The 25,014-nt window shown below is 23.8% G+C and overlaps 6 protein-coding genes across 20 annotated transcripts in view; 4 read left to right on the forward strand and 2 right to left on the reverse strand.

Moving 5' to 3' along the window:
- LOC108001991 (PHD finger protein rhinoceros) overlaps positions 1–2,086 on the forward strand; it is a 17,182-nt gene extending 15,096 nt beyond the window's left edge. Inside the window, exon 11 of the transcript XR_009833011.1 lies at positions 1–2,086. This exon is cut by the window's left edge and continues 1,380 nt beyond it. The gene's annotated coding sequence lies outside the window, so the exon portion shown is untranslated.
- Positions 2,087–3,254: 1,168 nt separating this feature from the next.
- On the reverse strand, positions 3,255–7,404 carry LOC108002110 (transcription factor Dp-1). Its single transcript, XM_017063588.3, has 11 exons — positions 6,951–7,404; positions 6,131–6,249; positions 5,942–6,008; positions 5,688–5,785; positions 5,372–5,535; positions 5,014–5,176; positions 4,570–4,931; positions 4,416–4,498; positions 4,250–4,333; positions 3,912–4,178; positions 3,255–3,839 (listed from the first exon to the last, which is right to left on the reverse strand). The coding sequence occupies exons 1-10, from the start codon at positions 6,997–6,999 to the stop codon at positions 3,946–3,948; spliced, it is 1,422 nt and encodes a 473-aa protein (XP_016919077.1). The 5' UTR covers positions 7,000–7,404; the 3' UTR covers positions 3,255–3,839; positions 3,912–3,945.
- A 950-nt stretch (positions 7,405–8,354) lies between these two features.
- On the forward strand, positions 8,355–11,443 carry LOC108002007 (protein Mo25). 9 transcript variants are annotated; one of them, XM_062086442.1, is made up of 8 exons: positions 8,355–8,643; positions 9,596–9,717; positions 9,771–9,938; positions 10,245–10,363; positions 10,559–10,727; positions 10,802–10,966; positions 11,041–11,145; positions 11,225–11,443. In XM_062086442.1, the coding sequence occupies exons 2-8, from the start codon at positions 9,616–9,618 to the stop codon at positions 11,405–11,407; spliced, it is 1,011 nt and encodes a 336-aa protein (XP_061942426.1). In that variant the 5' UTR covers positions 8,355–8,643; positions 9,596–9,615; the 3' UTR covers positions 11,408–11,443. The 9 variants fall into 9 exon arrangements, with proteins under 9 accessions (XP_061942426.1, XP_061942436.1, XP_061942452.1 ...); XM_062086452.1 differs by having other exon boundaries at positions 8,641–8,685; XM_062086468.1 differs by having other exon boundaries at positions 8,641–8,685; positions 9,596–9,708.
- A 386-nt stretch (positions 11,444–11,829) lies between these two features.
- Positions 11,830–15,445, forward strand: LOC108002184 (palmitoyltransferase ZDHHC7). 4 transcript variants are annotated; one of them, XM_017063717.3, is made up of 5 exons: positions 12,871–13,141; positions 13,201–13,405; positions 13,779–14,060; positions 14,419–14,577; positions 14,857–15,445. In XM_017063717.3, exons 2-5 carry the CDS (start codon positions 13,362–13,364, stop codon positions 15,128–15,130), a joined length of 759 nt encoding a protein of 252 aa, XP_016919206.1. In that variant the 5' UTR covers positions 12,871–13,141; positions 13,201–13,361; the 3' UTR covers positions 15,131–15,445. The 4 variants fall into 4 exon arrangements, with proteins under 4 accessions (XP_061942464.1, XP_016919205.1, XP_016919206.1 ...); XM_017063715.3 differs by having other exon boundaries at positions 12,884–13,141; positions 13,201–13,474; XM_062086480.1 differs by having other exon boundaries at positions 11,830–13,439.
- A 95-nt stretch (positions 15,446–15,540) lies between these two features.
- On the reverse strand, positions 15,541–17,611 carry LOC108002183 (eukaryotic translation initiation factor 3 subunit K). Its single transcript, XM_017063713.3, has 4 exons — positions 17,394–17,611; positions 16,905–17,124; positions 16,417–16,636; positions 15,541–16,142 (listed from the first exon to the last, which is right to left on the reverse strand). Exons 1-4 carry the CDS (start codon positions 17,444–17,446, stop codon positions 15,985–15,987), a joined length of 651 nt encoding a protein of 216 aa, XP_016919202.1. The 5' UTR covers positions 17,447–17,611; the 3' UTR covers positions 15,541–15,984.
- Positions 17,612–19,512: 1,901 nt separating this feature from the next.
- Positions 19,513–24,739, forward strand: LOC108002167 (sodium- and chloride-dependent GABA transporter 1). Of its 4 annotated transcripts, none has more exons than XM_017063686.3 (9): positions 19,513–20,855; positions 20,949–21,519; positions 21,646–21,946; positions 22,067–22,250; positions 22,368–22,635; positions 22,728–23,102; positions 23,173–23,475; positions 23,628–23,795; positions 23,899–24,739. In XM_017063686.3, the coding sequence occupies exons 2-9, from the start codon at positions 21,373–21,375 to the stop codon at positions 23,986–23,988; spliced, it is 1,836 nt and encodes a 611-aa protein (XP_016919175.1). In that variant the 5' UTR covers positions 19,513–20,855; positions 20,949–21,372; the 3' UTR covers positions 23,989–24,739. The 4 variants fall into 4 exon arrangements, with proteins under 4 accessions (XP_016919175.1, XP_061935966.1, XP_061936017.1 ...); XM_062079982.1 differs by having other exon boundaries at positions 19,522–20,288; XM_062080033.1 differs by having other exon boundaries at positions 19,522–20,288; positions 21,043–21,519.
- The last annotated feature ends 275 nt before the right edge of the window (positions 24,740–25,014 follow it).

Genomic DNA, 25,014 nt, shown 5'->3' on the forward strand with positions numbered 1-25,014 from the left:
TTATACAATAGCATAGTTTGTAATACGATAGTTAATTCGTTTTCGCTCCTTTTAGTTTTTACGTTTTTACTTTGATTTTAAATAATCTCATTTTTTTTATCGAATTCTAAAAATATAAAATTTTCTTTAAAGACGACTGCATAATTTAATGATAATAAATAAACATCTATTTCTAGATGTTCGTTAAAAATGGGCTATATGAAAAATAGTAATCGAAAATAATCGTCCATATCCATATTCAAAATATGTTCTGCGTTGAAAAATATTTATCCTCGTTGAACTTCCAGCGATAAGGAAGGAGGAAAAAACTTTTTCTTTCTATGGAAAAATATAACTTCTTTCCTGTTGCGCTGTATGACGAAGATAAACATAATTTCTTCGCTTGGAATCTGGGGTACGGAATTTCTCTGCGCGGACCGTATATTTTGATCCTAGATCCAGTCAATCAAATTTTTTTATGTCTATTTTTCTGTACTTATTACCGTTTTCAAATGAAAGAACTATTTTCGTTAAACTATGAATATTAAAGCTGAGTATTATCAAAATGATATGATAATATTTTTGAACGATAATTTTGTCTATATTTAATATTTCTCATTTTTAATATTATTTTATGTATGTATAATGTTCTTTTGGAATTATGATATCCAATGTATAAGAGATTTCTGAGCTAATAGTACAATGACTTTTAATGATGTATTAATTATAATTCTTTCATATTTTTTTTTTAAACTATTGACGATCAATGTTAAAGAATTTAAGAACTCTAGCATATCGTACTTATATGATATTATATTTCTGTATGTAAATTTTGTACAATTTTTTACGATCTCGTACATTTGAATGAAATATCTCTAAGAGAATTAACAAAAAGAGAGAAAAAAAAAACGTCTAAACGTTTTTAAATTTTTCATGACTTGTTTATTATCTTTAAGTTTTATTTCTTATTATTTATCGATTTTAAAAATTTCATTTAATATTTTGTAACAATAGAATTATGATTTATGTGCAAATGCAAAATATTTTATTAATGCTTTTCTTTTTTTTTTATTATAATAATATTAATTTTGAATTATAGTCATTCGTAATGTTTGATATGTAAAAAAAAATCGATCTAATTAACATTTTTTATGAACTAAAATAAATTAGAATTATATAGAATGATAGTATAATATATTAAAAGTACAGATACTAAATGCTGCATATCTCTTATTCACAAATGATTTTCAAAATAGTTATTTTCAAAAGTTATCTTACTTTTAGCTCAAAAATCTTTTCATTTAAGTGATATAGTACAATATTTTATTTCTGTAATTTATCCAAAAGGATATAGGATACAAGAAAATCATGTAGATCGTTTTTTTTTTGTTTTCAAATTTTGATATATATATTTTTTGTTATTTATATAATTAATTTTACATAAAATATAAAGAGTTACAATTAATACGATTGAATATGCGAACTCAACGAAAGAGAAGTTTAATTTTAATGAATTTGTAAATAATATATAATTACAATGAACAAAAGAATTTCGATTGATTGATTTTAATTGTTTAAATAGTAACCAAGTTGACTGGTTCTAGAATCGAATGAGATGTTATTATTAAATTAGTTAGAATTCTGAATTCTGAGAGGAGAAATAACGTTATACACCCTGGAAGCCGGAAAAAAAAGTTGTCGGCGATAAGCGGAGCCTTAGCGGAGCCTATTGTGTTGTATAGAGAAGACGAAAGCCAAGCAAAATCATTTAATTTCGAATCATTTCTTACTTACGCTAAGCATAGAAAGAATTCGATAATGATAAATTGTCATAACTCGTTGTATATGTCCACATATAAAATAAAAATGTGGATACTTACAATGATTTCAGAACACATACGTGCATATATAAATATATAAATATATAAATAGTTTTATTATATTGCAAAGTGAAATAATACAATATTTAGCTACTGTATATAATGTAAAAGAAAAGCTGGTCTTGTAAGATACGGATTAAGGTGTTTTAATGTGCACATAGCCGCGTCATTGTCAATAATCATATTATTACGATTAATAATAATTACAGTTTTTTAAAAAAAATGAAGATTATTGAATTCCATTTTATTTAATTCCTTATTTTTTTTTTTTTGTAAATATATAGAGAATTTTAAAAATTCAATTTAAAATATCCGGTTGTATGAATTTATCTTTTTCTTCCAGAGGGCGCTAATGAAAGATTTCAAATTCTTTAGTTAAAAGATCATTATTTTATTGTATCTTATTAACATTTGTAAACAACAAAAAATTAAAGAATTTGTTTAATTCTTATTTGTAATAAAATGAAACCTACTCTTGTAGCAGATGAAATGTTTCCAGAAGGAGCTGGATCTTATATCGAGTTAGAAGAGGTACGTTTCAATTTTAAAGGTTATGTTTTCTTTATTGAATTATAATTTTTATTAATAATTAATAAATTAAATTTGTTTTAATTATATATTGATAAAATTATAAATTTATTAAAAATATTTTAGGTTGGAGGTAGTCGCTTATTAGTTGATCTAACTGCAAGTGAGAAAGCAGTGCATGCAGATTTCTTCAATGGTAAAAAAAAATTATATTCTATCATAATTTATTATTAATATAGTTATGTATAATCTTTTCTTTCAGATTTTGATGACTTATATGACGATGATGATCTCGAATAAATTATGATTTTTGTAATAAGAATAACTATATTAAAATTAAAATAAAAAAAAATAATTTAAATATGAAATAATTAAAATATGAAAATAATATATTAAATTCTTTAAATATTGAATTTAATATTTTATATGTAAAAATTGTAATAATATATTTGTTTTTATAATTATAGGATAAATTGATTCTTCATAAAATTTATTCATATTATTCCCTCATTTTTTCTTTAGTTTAATTTAATGAACATTGATATATTATTACTGATTATTAACATTAAATTTATAAAATGTTTTTAAATATAAATCTGAAACTGATCTTTTTTTAATTTCATAAAAAATTTCATATATATATATATATATATATATGTATATATATATAAAATTAATTATAACATGTTATAACAATATAAACATAAAAATTAAAATGAAAATAATACTTCTTTTAATATTATATTTTTATAAATTATATTTTACTATCACAATATAAAATCAGAGTTGTGAAACAAGCAAAAATTTCTATTAAATAGAAAAGCAATTAACACATAAAGGTAAAGAAAATTGATATACACAGTGCAATAACATTATTACAATTTATTATTTTTAGTTCGAAATTGAATCAGACGTGTGCCCGTATCCAGAATACCATCACGGCATATTAATTCGGGCGATATTAATTATAAACGTGCCATAAGAAAATGAGTACTGGTCATAATGTCTCGTACACATTAATATCGATATCATTGTCAAGATTATAATTTACAATACATAGATGCTAGTCATATAAACCTGTTAAGATGATGCACAATTAAAATAGCACCCCGGGTTTCAGTCGCGCCGCATAATCATGGATCCTGTCGATCGTCGTGCACGAAAATCTTCTTTTTCAGACGAGACGTTCTGAAATTTTCTGAGTTTTATTCCTACACGATTTATTTCTTGCTTTTTTATTTCTCCTTGGCCCCAATCGACATTTAATTCACTTTTTGACCATTCTCATTTTTCATTAACAGACTTTTATTAACGGTGACAACGAGATTTCATATTTAAGAGATCCCCGATTACCGTTATTCGTTCGCATCTTGATTGCGCATAAAAATGACATTTTTGAGAGCGATATCGATGACGACCATATCGAATACGCTGCTAACAATGACGAGTATCCTATAAAATAGTATATTTACACAATAAAGATTTCTTTATGATTTTTTTATATGTATTTAATAAATTATTTACCCTGAGTCCAGCCCCGAGAAAATCGTTCGGAGTGCTAGTTAACTTCGAGATCACTATCGGCTTGGTCATCTTGATCGCTTTCTTCTTCTTCATCTTCTTCCTCGGAATAATACTGCGAGGGTGGCGATAAAACATCTTCTGAAAGTGAAGTATGAGAAGATGAAGGAGGTCGAGAACCTTCCAATTTTGTGTCCAGGTCTTCCATTGAGGTACTTGGTCCAGGAATGGTCACTGGTATAAATTTTTCCAAATCACCAGATGCTAATTCTAAAAAGAAATATATAACAAAATTTATATAATGATTTAGAAAACTGTTTAATTATAAATAATTAACATACGTTCCACATATTTTTCCAGAGATTTTGGAACCATTAATTTGGCCTTACGCAAATTTTCTTCAGTGCATTCTCCTTTTTCTAAACCTATTTAAATATTACTTTTTTTAATTAATAAGATTAATAGATATAATTCAATTAAATATTTAAAAATATTAAAATTATATACCGAAAGCTAAACCCATTTGCTTTAAAACTTCAATGTCGTCGTGAATTTCAAACTTATCGTTAAAATTGAACAGGTACTCGGTTCTGTAACAAGTATGTTATCAATTAAAATACAATAAATATTAACAGCAATAATTACTATTTTTTTAAATTACTTGTCATTTGAAATGCTGCAATCTATGACAGTCTTTTTGCTAGTATTCACAATCAGGAATGGCAGCTGAATGGCAGAATTTGGTTTTGGTGGGCCACGCAGACTTTCATTGGCACGATTACGTTCCACTAAATTTTTAAAAGAGATATGCGAGAGAATCAATTGATGTAATTGTTGTGTTTTCATTTTAATTCTCTCGATTTTCTTTTTTTTATCTTTTTCAAGTGCCAAACATTCCTGAAGAGAATTGGTTGGTAGACCTAACCACCTGATTTCTTTCTTTTCTTTTGAAATAATATTCATTGCCATTAAAACATTCAAAGCATCATAAACACGTCTTCTAATATTTTTCTGATCGTATTGCTAAACAAAATATTACATATATTACAGTTAGTTCTTTATTTTTTTTTAATATAATATAAATAAAAAGAAATAAAAAAAATACCTGATCTGTTAACGAATTTATATGAGCAGGATTAGTAAATTCTCCAACAAGTTCATCCGCAACTTCATTGTACGACGTCGTTCCCTTTTTTTTGACCTTTTCACAAACTTTCATTGAAAAATGACGTAATCCTTTACCTACTTTTTCTGTTTTTCTTCGCTTACTGTTAAAAAAATAAATATATTATAAAAAATCAATATTTTAAAAATATTTAATTCTTTTGAATTAAATTTTATTTATTCAAATAATTAAAAAAATTTAGCATATATTATGCATATATTATCTGCATATGATTATAAATCTATAAATTAAAGAAAAATTAATCATATGAATAAAACAAATTTTTATAAATCCTTACTCTGGTACAAAATCACCACCCTCAACATCTTGTCTTTTTCTAGAACCACTATGATCCAATATTGGACTGATATATGTTTTTCCACTTGCATCTTTCACAATTTGTTGATTAGCAGATTGTTGTTGTTGTTGCTGTTGAGATACTATTGCCTGCTTTATATCACTCTACATAGAAGAATAAAAATTATTTATTTATATATTTTTAAAGTTCTTAAATTTTAAAAAGTTTATTCTTAAATTTCGATTATCTTTTAAAAATATTCAAGAGATAATTTTTAAATATTTAAATAATTTTTAAATATTTAAATAAAGCATACCATTTGTGCAGATGTTAATTGTATAGTCTTGGTTAGTACAGGTTCACCAGCCTTGGTTGTTGCCAATTTTGTATTCTGTAATGGTATTGTAACCAACCCTAAAATAATTATAAAACATTGTATTATTTTTTTTTAAATTAAATGATATATGAGAAGATTTTAAAAAATATATTGTTTTAATGTTTTATCATAAAAAAATATATAAAAGAATATATAAAATAGATATAAATAAAAATAATTATTGAAAAACTTACTTTGACCTGGAGTTGAAGGACTTTGCAGACTGATAGTTCTAAGAACTTGTGCGTTAGATGACAAAACCTAAATATCAAAAAAACATTATTGAATTCAATAGTAAAAAAAATAGTTAAATTATCATCATAAAAGATTATAATCAAAAGAGGTTCAAATAATAGGTTAAAATTCTTATAAACATATTATACCTGAGATTCTTGGCTCGGAGTCTTAAAGACTTTAAGGCCACCTGCATTTGTTGTACTGACGATACCGCCCAATGCTTTATTAGCTGTACTCTGTACTACTTTTATTACTTGTGGATGACCTAAAAAAAAATATTAAATTTTATAGTATTGTTTTAATATTTTAATAAACAAATATATCATATATTTATTTTAATATTTTAATTTTTTTATAAATTCAATAAAAAAATAAGATTTTTTAATATACATAATAAATTTCACAGATTTATAATACAAAGACAATAACAACTTATAAAAAATTTAAATATTTGTTAAATTTAAACATTAAATGTCAATATACTATATAACAAAGATATTTCAAAGTATTTATTTTAATTAAATTATTTTAACTAAATTAAATAAATAAGTAAACAAGATTTTTATTTCAATAAAAGTATTAGAAAATAAAAGTGATTTTTTTGTATAAGCAATCAAACAAGTAAATATATACATTCTTTAACAATCTAAGATAAAATAACTTTAAAACAAATTATTTTGATTTGCTTAATAATAGAAAATAAAATAAAAACATTTTTCCATACATTTAATGCAAATAGCTTACAAAGAAATAGAGCATAGGATTAACATGAATATGAAAAAAAAAGAGCCTACACGGACTCATAATTAATAAGAGTTAAACAAAAAATAATAGAAACATAAGCATGAATCCAGGAACAAGACAACATTATTAAAACTGAGTGATCTTAAGGAAAATGAAAGAAAATTAAGACATTATCATCGAAGTAAGGCATGCTGATAATTGGCGCGCACTCGGCATACTCACCGTTCGCGTCATGTATGAGAAAGTTCATCGTTTTGTTTTGTTGCGTCATCCTCGAGGTTAGAATTCCGTCCCGGCGTCACCGACGATCACGACGATCGACCGAATGCCGAGTGAAAATAAAAAGATCATAGGTACACTCGCTAATCTTGGCTCGGTCTATCACCAAAATGGCGACTATGATATAGAACCATTTGAGAACAGAATTTAACGATATACCGATCAAAAAACGTCTTATTACACACACAAAAGTAAAATTCAGCCGTTTTTTTATCGTACTAATATAACCATTTTAAGAAAACGTTCATTTACTTGCAAAAATATCACACGAAAATCTAGCTTCCGCGTGCACAGTACAGAATAGAGACGAGCTTGGCGGCACGACAAAGTTAAACAGCTGATTGGTTACCTTCTCAGTCACGTGGTCCCTTCTGTTCCACGTTTATGGGCACTGTAATCTCTGTAAGAAAAACCTGTTTCTAGTGTTATAAGATGCCAAACATTACTATCGGGATTTTATTTTTAATATTGGTAATATCTACTTGTTAATTGGTCCAATAAATAATATAAATGTAAAGACTAATAAATCGAAACAGAAAAATGCATAATACATCACAATTTATAATATTATAATATTATAAATTATACATATAATTTAATTTAATTTAAATAATTTTATATATTTTATAATGATTTTTATATTCATAAATATGATAATATTTATAAATAGAGTAGAAAAAATTATTTTAATTCAAATATTTTTTTATTTTTTCTTTTTACAATTTCATACAATAAATTTTAATTTTCACAGAAATATTTAAAAATAATTATTATATATTTTTAAAAAAAATTTTTATAATTTATTTTATTATTAATTTTGAATATAATTAAATCTATTATTATACGATAGATGTCTAAAAAATTATATTGAAAATTATATTTGAAGTCATATCATGACAAAATAAATTAATGAAAATATGAAGATTTATATTTTATTGATTTGCTTAAAAAAATTATAGATTATACAAATTTCCGCGTTATATGATTCAATATATATATAATAATATATACATATATTATATTATAATATTATATATAAAATAACCCTATAAAAAATATTTTTCATGATTTAGATATGATTAGAATATGATTCATAATTCAAAATAATATTAAAATGATTTTTTGATGACTTTTTTTATATTTATTAAATTGAAATATTATATTAATATATTTTTTTAATATATTTAATTTAACTATATATAAGAAAATACTGTAAAAATTAATTTATTCAAATAATAAGATTATATCTTCATTAAACGAATTGAATTTCGATTTTATTTTCAAAGCTTTTAATTGGTTGAAACAAAAGTTTCTAGATAGTCAAGACCAATAATATTTTTGCAGATTCGGCGTTAGTCGTGAAAGAATTTTGATAAGAGACGTCATAGAATCGTGCAATTAATCAAAAGTTTTCAAAGACTCATATTTTATTTATAGTATTCTTAAAAAACAAAAATTATATTACAGTGCGTAAGATTGGAATCTGTTATTGATAGAGTTGTCATAATAGTATAAATTGTATTTTTAACTCAAAATATTAAGTTGAAAAGTAGTTGCCTTATATGTGTGTTTTTAAAAGAATCATATAGAATACTTCGAACTGAGGCTGAGGGTTCGTTTAGGGTTTGACTGAATGGTAAGATTATTTTAAGCCTTATAAGACGATTGAAACGCTCAGGTTAAAAAACGTTTGTTATCCCTTTAAACGAACTCATACTTTTCCTAGTCGCAACTTAATTTTTTTTAGTTTCTTCAAATTATTGAATTTTTATTTTATGTTATTTATCTCTTGTATAAATATGTATAAATTTTGAGTTGTTTTGTTGATTTCTTTTTTTTTTTTTACCTGAACCTTTCTATCGTCATTGTATCGTTAATCGACTTAATACACGACCTCCATTTTTGTTGCAACTATTTCATTCGGCATATTTCTTACAGTGTTTCTTGATTCAATTATTTTTTAAATCATTTTTTGAATTTTTAAATGCATTTCTACGAAAATCAAAATTTAGGTTAAATCAAATATACATTTCTAAAAAGAAGAATAGACAGAAATTAATATTTATAAAATCATGTTTGATGATAATAGGTCGTAGATTCTAACAAATTTGACATTTACATCTACAGATATAACCTGAAGAAATATGTTTAATATAATTTATTGTAAAGCATTTAACATGTGAAAGAAATATTCGCAAAATACATTGTATAATACAAATTCTTTATATGAATATATATATAAAAAAAAAATTAAACTATTGTAAATTTAGAATATGAATAATAGAATAGAACAATTTTTATGTATAAATTTCAATTTAGAATTTGAAATATTCATCAATTAAATCACGTAATTTTTTTAATGTAAATTTTTTATAATTTTTGTATTTACTTATACTTGTTTTTAATTTAATTTTATTATATATTTGTATACAAAATATCAAAATGAAAAATTTTTAAAATTTATATAATATGTATATAAATTATATATATATAATTATAATATTTAATTGTGTTAAATGTAGAATATGTAAAATATTTATTAAAATAAAAAAATTAATTTTTTTTATTATTTTTATATATTCCATAAGGTCTGTACATTGTGAAAAACATGCCTCTGTTCGGAAAGTCTCAAAAGAGTCCGGCGGAGGTGGTGAAAGCTCTTAAGGAAGCAGTAAATGCATTGGAGCGTGGTGATAAGAAGGTAGAAAAGGTATGTTGTGAGGCTATATTTCGGTTTCTATGACGCAATACGTTCATTTTTAGGCTCAAGAGGATGTCAGTAAAAATTTAGTACATATAAAAAATATGCTTTATGGAACAGCTGAAACAGAACCTCAAGCAGATATTGTTGTTGCCCAATTGGCGCAGGAATTGTATAATAGTAATTTGTTGCTTTTACTTGTGCAAAATCTTAGTCGCATAGATTTTGAGGTATGTTTACATGCATTAATAATAAATATTATAATATTATAAATTTCAAAATAATTTTATATCAGAAAATGAATTTATCAAAATTATATTATATTTTATTATATATATAATATTCTTATGTGATACATATGTATAGTTTTTTATTATTTATTTTTTATTATTTTTTCTTTTAAAATATTATTATTTAACAATTTAATACTAATAATAATAATAATATTTAATAATAATACTAATACTAATACTAATACTAATAATACTAATAATATTTAATAATAATTGAATATTTAATAAATATTTTTTCATTAGGGAAAAAAAGATGTTGCTCAAGTATTTAATAACATATTACGGAGACAAATTGGAACCAGATCTCCAACAGTAGAATATATATGTACTAAACCAGAAATATTATTTACTCTTATGTCTGGGTAAGTTCTCAATCTTTTCGAAAATATAATTTATATTATATTATTATTATTATTATTATTATCTATATTTTGTTTTGTACTATATCAATTAATATTATTATAATACAATTTTTAATTCAAACTATGGAATTTATATTTAAATATTTGGACAAATATTTCAATTCATAATTATTATTAATATTATAAAAATTATAGGTATGAACACCAAGACATTGCTTTAAATTGTGGCACTATGTTAAGAGAGTGTGCAAGATATGAGGCCTTGGCTAAAATCATGATCTATTCGGACGACTTTTACAATTTTTTCAGATATGTTGAAGTATCAACTTTTGACATAGCTTCCGACGCGTTTTCTACATTCAAAGTAAGCGATGATAAAATGCATGATTGTACTTTAAAATAAAACATACTTGGTGCATCTAGTATATTGGTTTTTAGGAATTACTTACCAGGCATAAAATACTGAGCGCTGAGTTTTTAGAAATTAATTACGATAAAGTTTTTTCTCATTATCAAAGGTTATTGAATTCAGAAAATTATGTTACACGACGACAGAGTTTGAAACTATTAGGAGAACTTTTACTTGATAGACATAATTTCACTGTATGTATGATTATTTAAATGTCTCATATATACAATTATAAGATCGCAAAAATTAAAAAATCTTTAAATTTTAGGTAATGACACGGTATATTTCAAATCCTGATAATTTGAAATTGATGATGAATATGCTTAAAGAAAAATCACGTAATATTCAATTTGAAGCGTTTCATGTGTTTAAGGTATATTTATTTGTAGTTTAACTCATTATTATTATTTTTATTAAAAAATAATTTAAAAAATTTGTTTATAATTTATTAGGTGTTCGTGGCGAATCCAAATAAACCAAAACCAATTTTAGATATATTATTGCGCAATCAGGAAAAATTAATCGAATTTCTAACGCGCTTCCACACTGATCGTTCGGAAGACGAACAATTTAATGATGAGAAAGCGTATCTTATTAAACAGATTAAAGAGCTTAAGTCTGTACATGAAAATTAAATTCAAAATATAAATTATTGCTACAGCTATCGTTAACTACTACTATTGAAGTCTATACAGCTGCTATTGCTACTGTTACACCATTACAGTCACCGATATAGCAAATTACCATTATTTTACCATTTTTCCTATCTGTCTTTTACTGTCCCTTTCTTTCATTCATTATACTTATCATTAATCGATTCAAAATGACTCGATTATCATTATCATTATCATTATCAATATAATTATTATTATCATTATCATTATCATTATCAATATAATTATTATTATCATTATCATTATTATCATTGTTAACTACAACAATAGTCATTATCATTATCATTATTATTATTATTATTATTATTATTATTATTATTATTATTATTATTATTATTATTATTATTATTATTAATATTGTTATTGTTACTGTTGTCATTATTATTATTACTATCATCATCATCATCATTATGATTATTGCTATTAATTTTTATTATTATTAATATTTATTATTATTAATTTTTATTAATTATTATTTATTATCATTATTATTAATTTTAATCATCATCATCATCATCATTATCGTTATTATTATTATTATTTATAAATTTTTAATATTATTATTAATTATAATTATCATTATTATCAATTAATTATCATCACAATCATTATCATCATCATCATCATCATCATCATCATCATTATTATTATTATTTATCATTATCAATTATTATTATTTATTATTATTATTATCAATATTATTATTAATTATCATCATCATCATTATTTATTAATTTTATTAATTTTTATTACTATTATTATTTATTAATTTTTATTTTTATTATTATTATTATTATTACTACTACTATTACTACTACTACTATTACTACTACTACTATTATTATTATTACTATTATTACTATTATTACTACTACTACTACTACAACTACTATTACTACTATTAGTATTACTACTATTACTATTACTACTACTACTACTATTACTACTACTACTACTACTACTACTACTACTACTACTACTACTACTACTACTACTACTACTACTATTACTACTACTAGTACTACTACTACTATTACTAGTACTACTACTACTATTACTATTATTAATGTTATTATTATTTATTAATTTTTATTATTATTATTATTATTATTATTATTATTATTATTATTATTATTATTATTATTTATTACTATTACTTTTATTTGCAATTAGTTTTGTAAATAATGTTTTCGTTTAATTATGCATTATTGTATATTTATACGAAACGATACTCTGTCACGTTCATATGTTTCCATTTAAATATTTAATGAAGTCAAATAATATTTAAAAATATTTGTTCTTAATATTAATTTTTCAATATAATTATTATGTTATATTATTATATTATTTGATATAATTATGCTAATCATTATTGTATTTCATATTATAAAATTTAAAAAACTAATATATAAATTTAATATTTTAATTTCATTTTTATAGGAACAATGAAATTTTATAAACTTATATTTAATAATTTTTAATTCATTTTTATCATTGCTGATGATATTTAATTGTTATATTTATAGTATTAATAAAGAAGCGAAAATTTAATATTTTTAAGTAGGAGAAAAAATATACAATGAGGTAGGGAATGTCACGTGGTTTTTTAATAACAGTGATATCATGGCGGCCAGTTTAGGCTAGTCAATAATGATCAGTATTGGTCAGAAAATTTATTATTTGTGTTGTTTTAAGGTAATTTAGTGAAATAAATTTTCTTTTTGCTTAAATACGATTCCGATTTGGTGTTTCAGTGCAATTGTAGAATAAAAAGACTTGAATTTAAATGGAATTCTTAAAAGTTGAATTGAATTCGTATAATGTAAATTCAATGGAAAATGAAATAATATGAAATCGTTTTAATCTGTGACGATACTTCATATATTTCCTAATAAAGAGTATGGAATAAATAAAAATGTTTGTAAAAGACCCTTGTGGGATCGTGTGTATCATAATTACGTACGTTGCTGTCTTTTATGCAGATTACGTTGTCGTACGTTGGGTTATCCTGCATAGTTTACAAGACAGGTGCATTTGATAATTTTCTGTGTTTATAATTCTATTTATTCGTAGTTTTATATTTGTTTGTACTAAATTAATTTTATATAAATTTTTTATCAATATAAATATGCCTATTTTAATCTTTTAATTTAATCTTTTAATATTTTTAATTTAACTTAATAAAATATTGTTAATGGAATGTTTTTTTTTCATCTTGTTAAACATTATTATATTTTTATATTGTAATTAAAAATGCAACTTCAGGAAATGCACTTGTGATAACTATTTTCTAATTTATATTATTAATCTCTTTTTATATTATTATGTACAGTCTATGGGGTCCTTTTCATGTTGTGGCTTTCAACACCATTGTATTATTATTGATAACATCCCATTTGAAAGCAGTCTGCAGTGATCCTGGTGTTGTACCTCTACTTCAAAGTCGTATGGATTTTTCTGACATTCATACAGATAATCCAGAAACGAAAATTGAATGTGATGAAAGAGACAGTTGGACTGTTTGTACTAGATGTGAAACATATAGACCACCTAAAGCATGTCATTGTAGAATTTGTAAACGATGTGTTAGAAGAATGGATCATCATTGTCCATGGTATGCTATAATTTTATAAGTATATAAGAATTGTTTACAATTTTAAAAGATATGAAGTTTATAATATATATTGATAGCTTATTTTTTTTTTTATTTATTTTTAATAGAGGTAATATTTCAACTTGCAAGAAAGAGTTTTATGATATTTTTTAATGTAATAAAATATATATAAATAAACTATATTAAATAATTTATTAATTTTTATTTTGTATTGAAGTTTTTTTATTGCATTTATAAAATATTTATTATTATATTGAAAATAATATAACAATAATAAATTTATAATTTATATATTTTAATAGTAGTTTTTTTAATGTAATATTTTTTATTATAAATTAATTTACAATGTTGCTCAAAGGATAAACAACTGTGTTGGAGAACGAAATCAAAAGTACTTTATTCAATTTCTGATCTATGTTGGAATATTGGCCCTCTATGCTCTAGGCTTGGTGATAACCTCATGGATTTTAGAATGTTCTCGATGCAGTAATGATATAGCTGTCAAACAGAGTCGCATGTATGTGTATTTTAAATATATAACTATATGTAAATATTGTTTGAGAAAATAATTACAATTCAAACATCTCTATTAAAAAAAAATTAAGTTTTTATTGAGAAAAAAAACATTATAGAATGTAGAAAGAAGATTATTAAGTCTAATAATATTAAATATTTTTTACAAACAAATTTAAATTTAAAAATTATTTAATATAAACATTAATATAAAAATTGAGTATTAATATAACAGAAATATGTTGTTTAAAAAAATGAAATAATCAAAAAGTTTTTTCTACAGCTTACACTGTGTTATATTGGTATTGGAATCAGCACTATTTGGTATGTTTGTCATCGCAATGCTTGTAGACCAATTTCAAGGTATCCTGGGAGAAGAAAATATAATGGAACATATGCAGAATAATCATCATTATAAAAGAAACAGTTCACGTACTTTGATTTTACTTTCTGAGGTTTGTGGTAAGAGCCATCCAATTTTGTGGATGTTTCCTTGCCAAAACCCACCACGTTATACTTTCCGAAAAGATGCGTACCTGATAGATCATGAAGTTTAGATAAATATTTGATTGCACATTATGGAGTAAAAGTTTTTGTTATGGCTTTGTTTGCCATAAGTATTTTTTTATATGTTTACAGAAATTTTTATTATTTAAGTACAATTAATGAATTAAAACATCATACATCATGATATATGAAATTTGAAAAACAAAGATTTACATAATTATAATTGCTTATATAAACAACCTAAATTATTTAAAGTAAATATTATTGAAAACATTTTATTATCTAAAACTACTATTACTAGAGTTTATACTATTTTAATTTTTAAAAATAAACTTATATTAAGTTACAGAAATAAAAAAAAGAAATATAGGAAAAAAGATATTTTAATATTTAAATTTATATTTTTATTTTATTGTTGTTGAATTTATTATTTAATTTTTTATCAGAATATAGTTTAAAATAAATTATTAAATTTTTAATATTTATTGATGAGACATTCCATACAATTAAATAAATTTAAATATACTTAAATTTAATATTCATGTGACTAAAATGTTAGTAATCACATTGAATGTAATATTAGTCATTGAATATATTCAACAAAATCTTAGTAAAACTTGTAGAATATATAATTAAATTTTTTAGTATCTTTCAAAAATTTCTTGAAATGTCATTTTTTAAAAATATTTTTTGTTAAAATATTTCAATTGTACTAGTCTTCAATTTTTTAAGAATATTAATATAATTCAATTGTATTTAAATAATGTGCAAAATGTATATTTTTTTTATGACATTTATATATATGTTATAAAATTATTATACATAAAAAAGTATTATATTATAAGAAAAGATAGATTATAAGAAAAACAAGAAATTTTGTTTAAAAAAATTTAAGATATAAATTTCATAGACAAGCAGCCATTAAACCAGCAACATTTTCAAAATCTATTTTTTCTGTAATATTTTTTGTCTTGATATTTTCATCTTGATTGGCGATAAAAATAATAGATTTGCTTTCTTCTTTCCATCCATATTTTTTTACCCAATGTTTTAATGTAGGATCTAAAATAATTATTTTATTATTAAATTTATATATATATTTTTATTATATATATATATATATATTTTAGAATAATTTAACATTTTATAAATTAAATTAAAAAGATTTTTATAAATATTGCATAACTTTAAAATATATGAACGATGTTAATTAAGTTTAATAGATTTATGTTAAACTTATGATTATTTTGTTTAATTTAATATTACATATAATATCATATAACAAAATATTCTGTGAATATTTTTATAATTCTTATAGTGCTTAAAAAAAGATTACCATCAACACCTCCAAGAAGTTGTGCTAGAAGACTTTTATCTATTGTTTGGAATGTGATTCCTACTACATGACAAACAAATTTTCTTATAGAATCTTGAAATCCTACAATTCTATCACAAAGATCAGACATAGAAAGGACTCTATCCCAAAAATGTTGAAAATCACATTGTTCTAAAATGTCTCCCAAATACATAATTTGATTAATAGGGCTTTCTTGCATCTGTAAAATAATTTTTACTTAATTGGTTTTTAAATCAATAATAAAAAATTAATTTTTCTAATAATAATTAAAATATTAAAAAATTAAAATAAAACATATAAATGTATTTCATTACAATAATATATATTTATATTTTTTTATTTACTTATATTTAATATATTTATATTCTTTTTTCTTTAATCAAAATTATATTTGATCTATATTTATATTATAAATAAAAATATTTATTAATGAAAATATTATTAAGTTCATAAAATGAAAAACTTACAATTCGTTCACTGAGAAGACATTTACAAAGAACAAAATCGGTATGAGGAAGATTTGTTAAAGCTTTTAACAATATTTGGCATGTGATATCCATGTTAAATCTATGTGGATTTAATTGATACAGTTTCAAAACTGCTAAATTAGCCTCCAAATCATATGCATTTTCTCTTGATTGTATTTCAACATATTTTTCTAGAGTTGCTAAATGATCTGGATTATATCTGAAATTTATTTTATTTAAAATAAAATAGATATTTGTGTTTATAATATTTAACAAGCATATTTAATTTTTACAATTATATAAAATAGTATATTATTTATAGTAATATTTGTAATTACTATATAATCAATATTTTAAAAAAAATGTAAAATAAATTAATAATTAAATTTTAAAGAAATATATTTAATTTTTAAATATTTTTCATATTATTAAGATAAATTATAAAGAATGAAATGAATTTGATTAAATATTTAAATAATAAATGTATACCTTTCAATGCCTTTTAACATTCCAGCTACGGTTTGACGCATTGCTTCTGCCATTATAATAATAAAAAAATTTTTCTATTTGTTTATAATAAACTAATTTTTTTATTTGAAAAAGAAATATTGTATTTAGAATATTGTAGAATATTGTAGGTTAGAAAACTTAATTCCTATTCTCACAATGCAGTGTACAGCAAGATTGCCAAATTTAGCAAAAATAAATTGATACCAACCTTTACAAAATTTTTTAGGAAAAAAAAATTTTAATATTTATTTAATTTTATATAATTTTAAACAAATTTAAATTTTTTTTATATAAGAAATTTTTTGATATATGATAAAAAATATTAATATGTTTGTGTTTATTGAAAACAAAAGTAATAATTATTAAATTATTAATCGTTTGAATAAAACATTTAATTTTTTTAATTTATAATGTTTAAAAAATAACTTAAGAATTATTTTTATAATTACTATATTTAAATAAATATTTTATAAAACACGAATTTAATAAGAAATATTTATGTAATATAATTTAATTTTAAATAATTTATTTTTATATTTTGTATTATTTTTCATTTATCTGTTATTCATTTTTTATATTTTTTAAACAATTTATATTTTATCTTTGTTTGTTAATATTAAAAATTTTTTATTGATATTAAAAATTTTAATATCAATAATTTTTTAGTTCGTAAAAAAATTTGATTCGTAAAAAAATATGACCTGTAAAATAATTCTTAATACGGTTCCCGCGGCACTTCCCGCACATCCTCTAGTCATTGGGGATGCTCCCCTCTGCCGTGCTAACCGTTAACGAGCAATCAAAACGTGTATACGTGCGCGCATACAAAGTATAAAAATTAGTTACATTAAAAGTTTTCTGTTTTCTGAAAAAATTACAAATTTTCGATCATTATATATTGAATCTGCTTATTATAATAAGAAGTTATTTTTTCAATTTATTTAGAGAAATTTCTATAGATATTAATTTCTTTCTATTAAAACAAAAATCAATCACAAGTATTTATAAGAAAGTTCTTTTATTCTTTTATTATTGTTTAATTTTTTAGATCGAAGAGTATTCTTTATCTATAGTAGATGCTTTGAAATTTGTATGAGTTAATGTCGATCATCCTGATGATCTATATTACGGAGTATACCCAGAACGGATGTAGCGATAGATCGGTGTCACGTGAACCCTCCGGATATACTAGCTTCCTAGTCTTGCTCACCTACTTTATCGCACTCTTTCACTTTATCAGAAAGTACAGAAACTTGCCTATTTGATACAGTTTCAATAATAAAAATATTAATTCAGAAAATATTGTACTATTAATTATTCAATATATATAAAATATTTGAAATTTTATTTTTATACATTAAACAACTATATTCTATTTGGAGGAAATTCTTACAATAAGCTCTAAATTAAAATTTTAAAAACATACAATAGAATATAAATTCATATTAATTATATACCGAAGAAACAAATGATTTTTTACAACTAAATTGTTCATATAATGAAAATTTATCTAATTTTTTTTTACCAGTTATGATTTTTCATTCAATTAAAAAGAATTCATATTTATACAAGAGGATGTTATTTTAAAATGCATAATAATATATTATGTACATTATACTATATTATATATATAATACAAATATAATAATTGTTTAATAAATTAATTTTTTACTTATTTTGGATTAAAAATACAATTTACATTTTCAATCATATTATAAAAAAATATAAGAGGAATAACGATAATTCAGATAATATAAACTCAACTAAAAGATAATTAAGCATTACCAAAATTTCATTTATATAAATGTTGAAATGAAGTTCATATGAATAAAATAACGATTTTTTTTTTGTTTTAAGATTATCCTTTGGTCAATTATAAAATAATTTCCACAATTTATAATAAACATTTCTATAAATATTTCTATTACATCTTAGAGCATTTTTCTTTTTTGCTATTTTAAAAATTTCAAATTAATATAATTTAATTAACAATCATAATAAAATTGTAAAGTGGAAAATTATCAAAATAACAGAAAAGTAATATATATATATATATATATCTGAACAGTGACAATAAAGAGCAAAATATCATCGGGATAGCCGTCAACTTGATGATGATATACTGTTGCGACCTCTTTCTCCTTGTTTTCCTCGTCCCCTCTTGCTTTGAATTCGCGACAGGCATGAGTGAGCGCGCGCGGAATAAATGTATGACACCGATGTAAACGGCAAGGGTGAACCGGAGGAAAAAAAGGAAAAGGGGGATCCCCCGATTTTGTACCCCCGATATTTCAGCTAGTTCGCTGTCGAAAGTGAACTCTTGATTCCAGTTCTGAGCGGACCGGCTGAGCATTCGCATCGTCCCTCGGACATAAATCTTCTTTTAAACATCAACATCCAGACAAACAATAAAGGAAAACGAAAAAAAAATAACGGAGAAAAAAACGAAAGATTGTAAATTCTCGTTCATGTAAATTGTACATAATAATCGATGATCGTAAGATCATTAGAGCCACCAGGATCAAGAGAACCCATCAGTTCTTGATCGTCGAATACCATTTTGCCGAGGTTCCATCTAATCAAAGTGTTATACTTTTTTGCTTCGAAAACTCGATTGAACTATGAATTGCATCTCATTTAATCTGATCAAGTTATTGCGTGAAGAATCAAGAGTGAATACAGTGTAGTGCATACAAGATTCTCGATTCTTGAAATTCTATTCAAATCCGAATTTCCCGCGCAACTGTTTCTTCAAAACTTCCGTTTTTTTCACGAAGTGTCCGAAATTTAAAAGAAAGAAGTATAGTGATCACGGAAGCGCAATTTTTAAACGGCTGACACAGTGTCGTGAGATTGATAATATATCACACTTAGGTTTGTATAAAGCTATTTTATTTCGCAAATCACTTTATCGAAAAAAAAAAAGAAAAAAAAAAGCAAAAAATAGTCTAGAGAAGATGAACCATGTGCTTGACATTTCTATGCGTCATTAATCGAGAAATATACGTGTAATCAGAATAGAAAGAAGAATTGCAGAAAAAATAATGAATTTAACGAAGAAGCAATTAATAGTAAGCGAAAAATTCAAGATCACAGCAATGTCGATTATGCGGAACAACGCATTCTCGGCTAATTAGAATATAGCTGTTTTTTATGAGCGTGGAAGAGGAAGAGGGATTCAGGCAATAGATCGGCCGCGAAGGGGTCGGGGTGTGATGAGCTTTGGGGGAACGTGCATGGACTCGGATATTCATTACAGAGTTCCCCAGCCGGACATTCGCATTTAACAAGATCGTATCGATATTACTTTTATGCTTTAATTTTTTCTTATTGATTTTTAAATTAGAAATACTATTCTTTATTTCAGTCTTAATTCCGCGATAAACTAATTTATATCTAAACCAGAACTAATTTTTAAAATATCTATATCTTATAATAACTGTAAGATTTATTTACTTTTCATTTTCATTTCATTTTAAAATATTTATTGAATATTTGAAATATTCAAATAAAATATAACTTTTAATTTCTTAGGAACATATAGAATACAGATTTCATACAGTCATTGATTTGCCATTTTCCACTCAGCCGGTATTCTTGAATTTCAACGTGTAATAGTCTTCCGTAGATTTTCCACACGACAAAACGCAAATCGCATCCGGTCTCAGAAAAAGAACTCGGTCAAACTCGTTCTTTGTCTAAACTACATCCTTTTAACCTTGAAAATCTGTACAAGAGCTTATAATTCACTCATGTGAATTAAATAAATATTTTGTATATAATTAATACATTGAGGGACTAATTAAAGGAAACGAAGAAATATATATAAAAATATGAAATTGTCGACAGAAACACTGTTATGTCTTCGCGGTAGTTCCGCGACCAATACAGGAACACGCGAGAGAAATAATCAAAAACGGGAGAACTTCTTCACGGTGAGCGAATAAAATCATTTAAAATGACGGAAGCATCGAGAGAACCGGAACTCGCAGATCCTGAAAATCCTGACAAAACTGCATTGAATCTAACATCTGCTTCTAATAAAATGAAACCATTGCCAGAACGTGGTACATGGAGCACCAAGCTAGATTTCATTTTGAGCGTGGTAACTTTAATTTATAATATCTTATTATAATATTATCTTATTATGATGTTTTTTTAATTTTTTAATTTCTTATTTTTTTTTATCTTTTGAATATTATTAATTTTACTAATTAAATTCAATCCATAGGTGGGCCTGGCAATTGGTCTTGGAAATGTCTGGCGATTTCCATATCTCTGTTATAAGAATGGTGGCGGTGCATTTCTAATTCCGTATTTTTTGACATTAGTTCTTGCTGGAATTCCAATGTTTTTCATGGAATTAGCTCTGGGTCAAATGCTCACTGTTGGTGGTTTAGGCGTCTTCAAAATAGCACCTCTTTTTAAGGGTATCGGATACGCTGCCGCTGTCATGTCCTGTTGGATGAATGTTTACTATATCGTTATCCTCGCCTGGGCTATTTTCTATTTCTTTATGTCCATGCGTAGTGGTTAGTTTAATTATTTATTTTTTTTGTAATTTTTTTGTAAATTTTATGTAAAATGAATAGAAATAAATTTAACACAGATAAATAATTCAGCAAATGTATTAATTTTTTATATTTAATTAGAATTACCGTGGGGAAGTTGTAACAATTATTGGAACACAAAAAATTGTGTGAATCCCTATGATAGAGATTCACTATCATGTTGGCTTCAAATGACTAAGCATCATAATTTTATTAAAGTATGTTCTGTTAACGACGTTAATATGACTATCACAGAATTAACTGATCCGGTCAAAGAATTTTGGGAGTAAGCTTCCTTAAATAATTAATAATATTTTATCATTAATTATTATATTTTATTGATAATAACTATTAAATATTTAAATTACGAATATTTTTAATTATATGAAATATTATTTTTTAGACGTCGAGCACTTCAAATTAGCGAAGGTGTAGAATATGTGGGGAATATTCGTTGGGAATTAGCTGGTACACTTCTTTTAGTTTGGATTCTTTGTTATTTTTGCATTTGGAAAGGTGTCAAATGGACTGGAAAAGTGGTGTATTTTACTTCTTTATTTCCTTATGTTTTATTAACGATCCTTTTGATTCGTGGAATTACTTTACCTGGAGCTATGGAAGGCATTAGATTTTATATTAGTCCAAATCTTTCTAAATTAAAAGAATCTGAGGTAAAAATAACAATAAAAATATAATGTAACAATTATTTTCTTTTTATATTATTGTTTAATTTTAACAATAATCTATTATATATATTTTACAGGTATGGATAGATGCAGTTACGCAAATTTTCTTTTCATACGGTCTAGGTTTGGGTACATTAGTAGCTCTTGGTAGTTACAACAAATTTACAAATAATGTTTATAAAGATGCTTTAATTGTTTGTTCGGTAAATTCTTCGACGAGTATGTTCGCCGGTTTTGTCATATTTTCCGTAGTAGGCTTTATGGCTCATGAACAACAAAAGCCAGTCGCAGAAGTTGCCGCTTCTGGTCCAGGATTGGCTTTCTTAGCTTATCCATCCGCAGTTCTTCAACTTCCTGGAGCTCCTCTTTGGTCTTGTCTCTTTTTCTTTATGCTCCTTCTTATAGGTTTAGATTCTCAATTTTGTACCATGGAAGGATTTATTACTGCCATGGTAAGTAATATTCTTTAAATTTTCTTAGTATAGAATAAATAGTTTCACTTTGAATTATTTAATATTCAAGGTGGATGAATGGCCGCAATTGCTTCGTCGACGAAAAGAAATCTTTATTGCGATTGTTTGTGTTCTTTCTTATATTATTGGATTATCTTGCATTTCACAAGGTGGCATGTATGTCTTTCAAATCCTGGATTCGTATGCAGTATCCGGATTTTGTCTTCTTTTCCTAATTTTTTTTGAATGCATCTCTATAAGCTGGGCTTTTGGTGTCAATCGATTCTATGATGCTATAAGAGACATGATAGGATATTATCCTCTTATGTGGTGGAAACTGTGTTGGACTATTACTACTCCTATGATTTGTGTTGTAAGTAAACTTTTGTTTATATTAAAAATTTAAAAATTAAAAATTTTTAATAATTAATAAATTTTTAATGCTTCCTAATTTTTTACTGTTCACTTTGAATGTTTTCTCTAAAAAATTCTTTAAAAGTATGTATTATTTTCTAATTTTAATAGGGCGTCTTTATCTTCAATCTCGTACAGTGGACACCTGTAAAATATTTAGACTATGAATATCCATGGTGGTCGCATGTACTCGGCTGGATGACGGCTTTATCTTCAATGCTTTGTATACCTGGTTATATGATTTATGCCTGGATGACAACACCAGGAGATAGATCTACGGTAAATATAATATATATTTATTGCCTTTTTTTTAAAACAAAATTTCATATATTTATTGATTAATAAAATATTTTATCATTTTCTTTTAAATCTGTATGTTTAGAAATACAAGTTATTAGTACGAATAGAAGATGATGTAACAAGTCTACGAATGAAAATGGGTCAGCCATCGGTCGAACTGACGCCACTTTAACTGCCGGGAATTTATTTAAATCCTAAAAAGGATTTATGGTTTTAATTATTACTTTCTAACTATCATTAATTTAACGAATTAATGATTTAATAACATTGTTATTACTTTGGTAATAATTTTATTGTAAAATTTACTTTCTTCATTCATTCGAAAAAACAAAAAATACTTTTATTGTGTTCCTGTATATGAAAAAATTTGTATTATTTAAACGAACGTTTTAATGATCCAGATTATAATGATTAGATTTCTCTCAGAAAAAGAAATTCTCATTAATTACAAAATAACTAAAAGTGTTCAAAAATGTGTGTTTAGTTTTAAATTAAATAGAATAATTTACCTATTACTATATTAATACATGAAATTTTTTATATACACGAATTGTTCATAAGAAAATTGCATTTAGAAAATAATCGATGTTTTATTTTTCAAGATAATTCTAAAATTAAATATTTCAAGTACTTCATAAATATTAAAAGTTTTGAAACTATTCGTGTAAGTCTTGTTACAAATTTAGCTGCTAACTTATTTTAGCAATATCGGACATGTACCATAAATAAAAAATATTGCACATTTTAAATTTGATTATAAAGTACATATTTATGCTGCCATGATTATTGTATTTTACTACTCAGTTAATTGTCAAGATGAAATTTTTTTTATCATTTAAAAAATATGTCGATTTATGCGTGATTTTGCAGAAAATGTGTGTGCAAATTTTTTCTTAATAAAAATAGTAGTTTGCATAGAAAAATATAGATATCTTTATTGTATTGCTAATAGAAAAACAATACTTATTGATGTCATTCAATTAAGTAAAAAATTATTTATAGATTATTTTGATAAAATCCATGATATCTTTAGTTGACATTATTATTATTATTAGTTATTTTAATAGTATTTGTTGTAATTACATACTTGTTACGCATGTTTTTTTCTTAAGAAATGTAACATGCAAAGTAAGAATTTCATTTATGTGAAAAAACAAAAAATAAAGAAAAAAGAATGTATAATAAAAATTTTGAAGAA

The sequence above is a fragment of the Apis cerana genome, linkage group LG1 (genome assembly GCF_029169275.1).
Source record: "Apis cerana isolate GH-2021 linkage group LG1, AcerK_1.0, whole genome shotgun sequence".
Lineage (NCBI taxonomy): Eukaryota > Metazoa > Arthropoda > Insecta > Hymenoptera > Apidae > Apis > Apis cerana.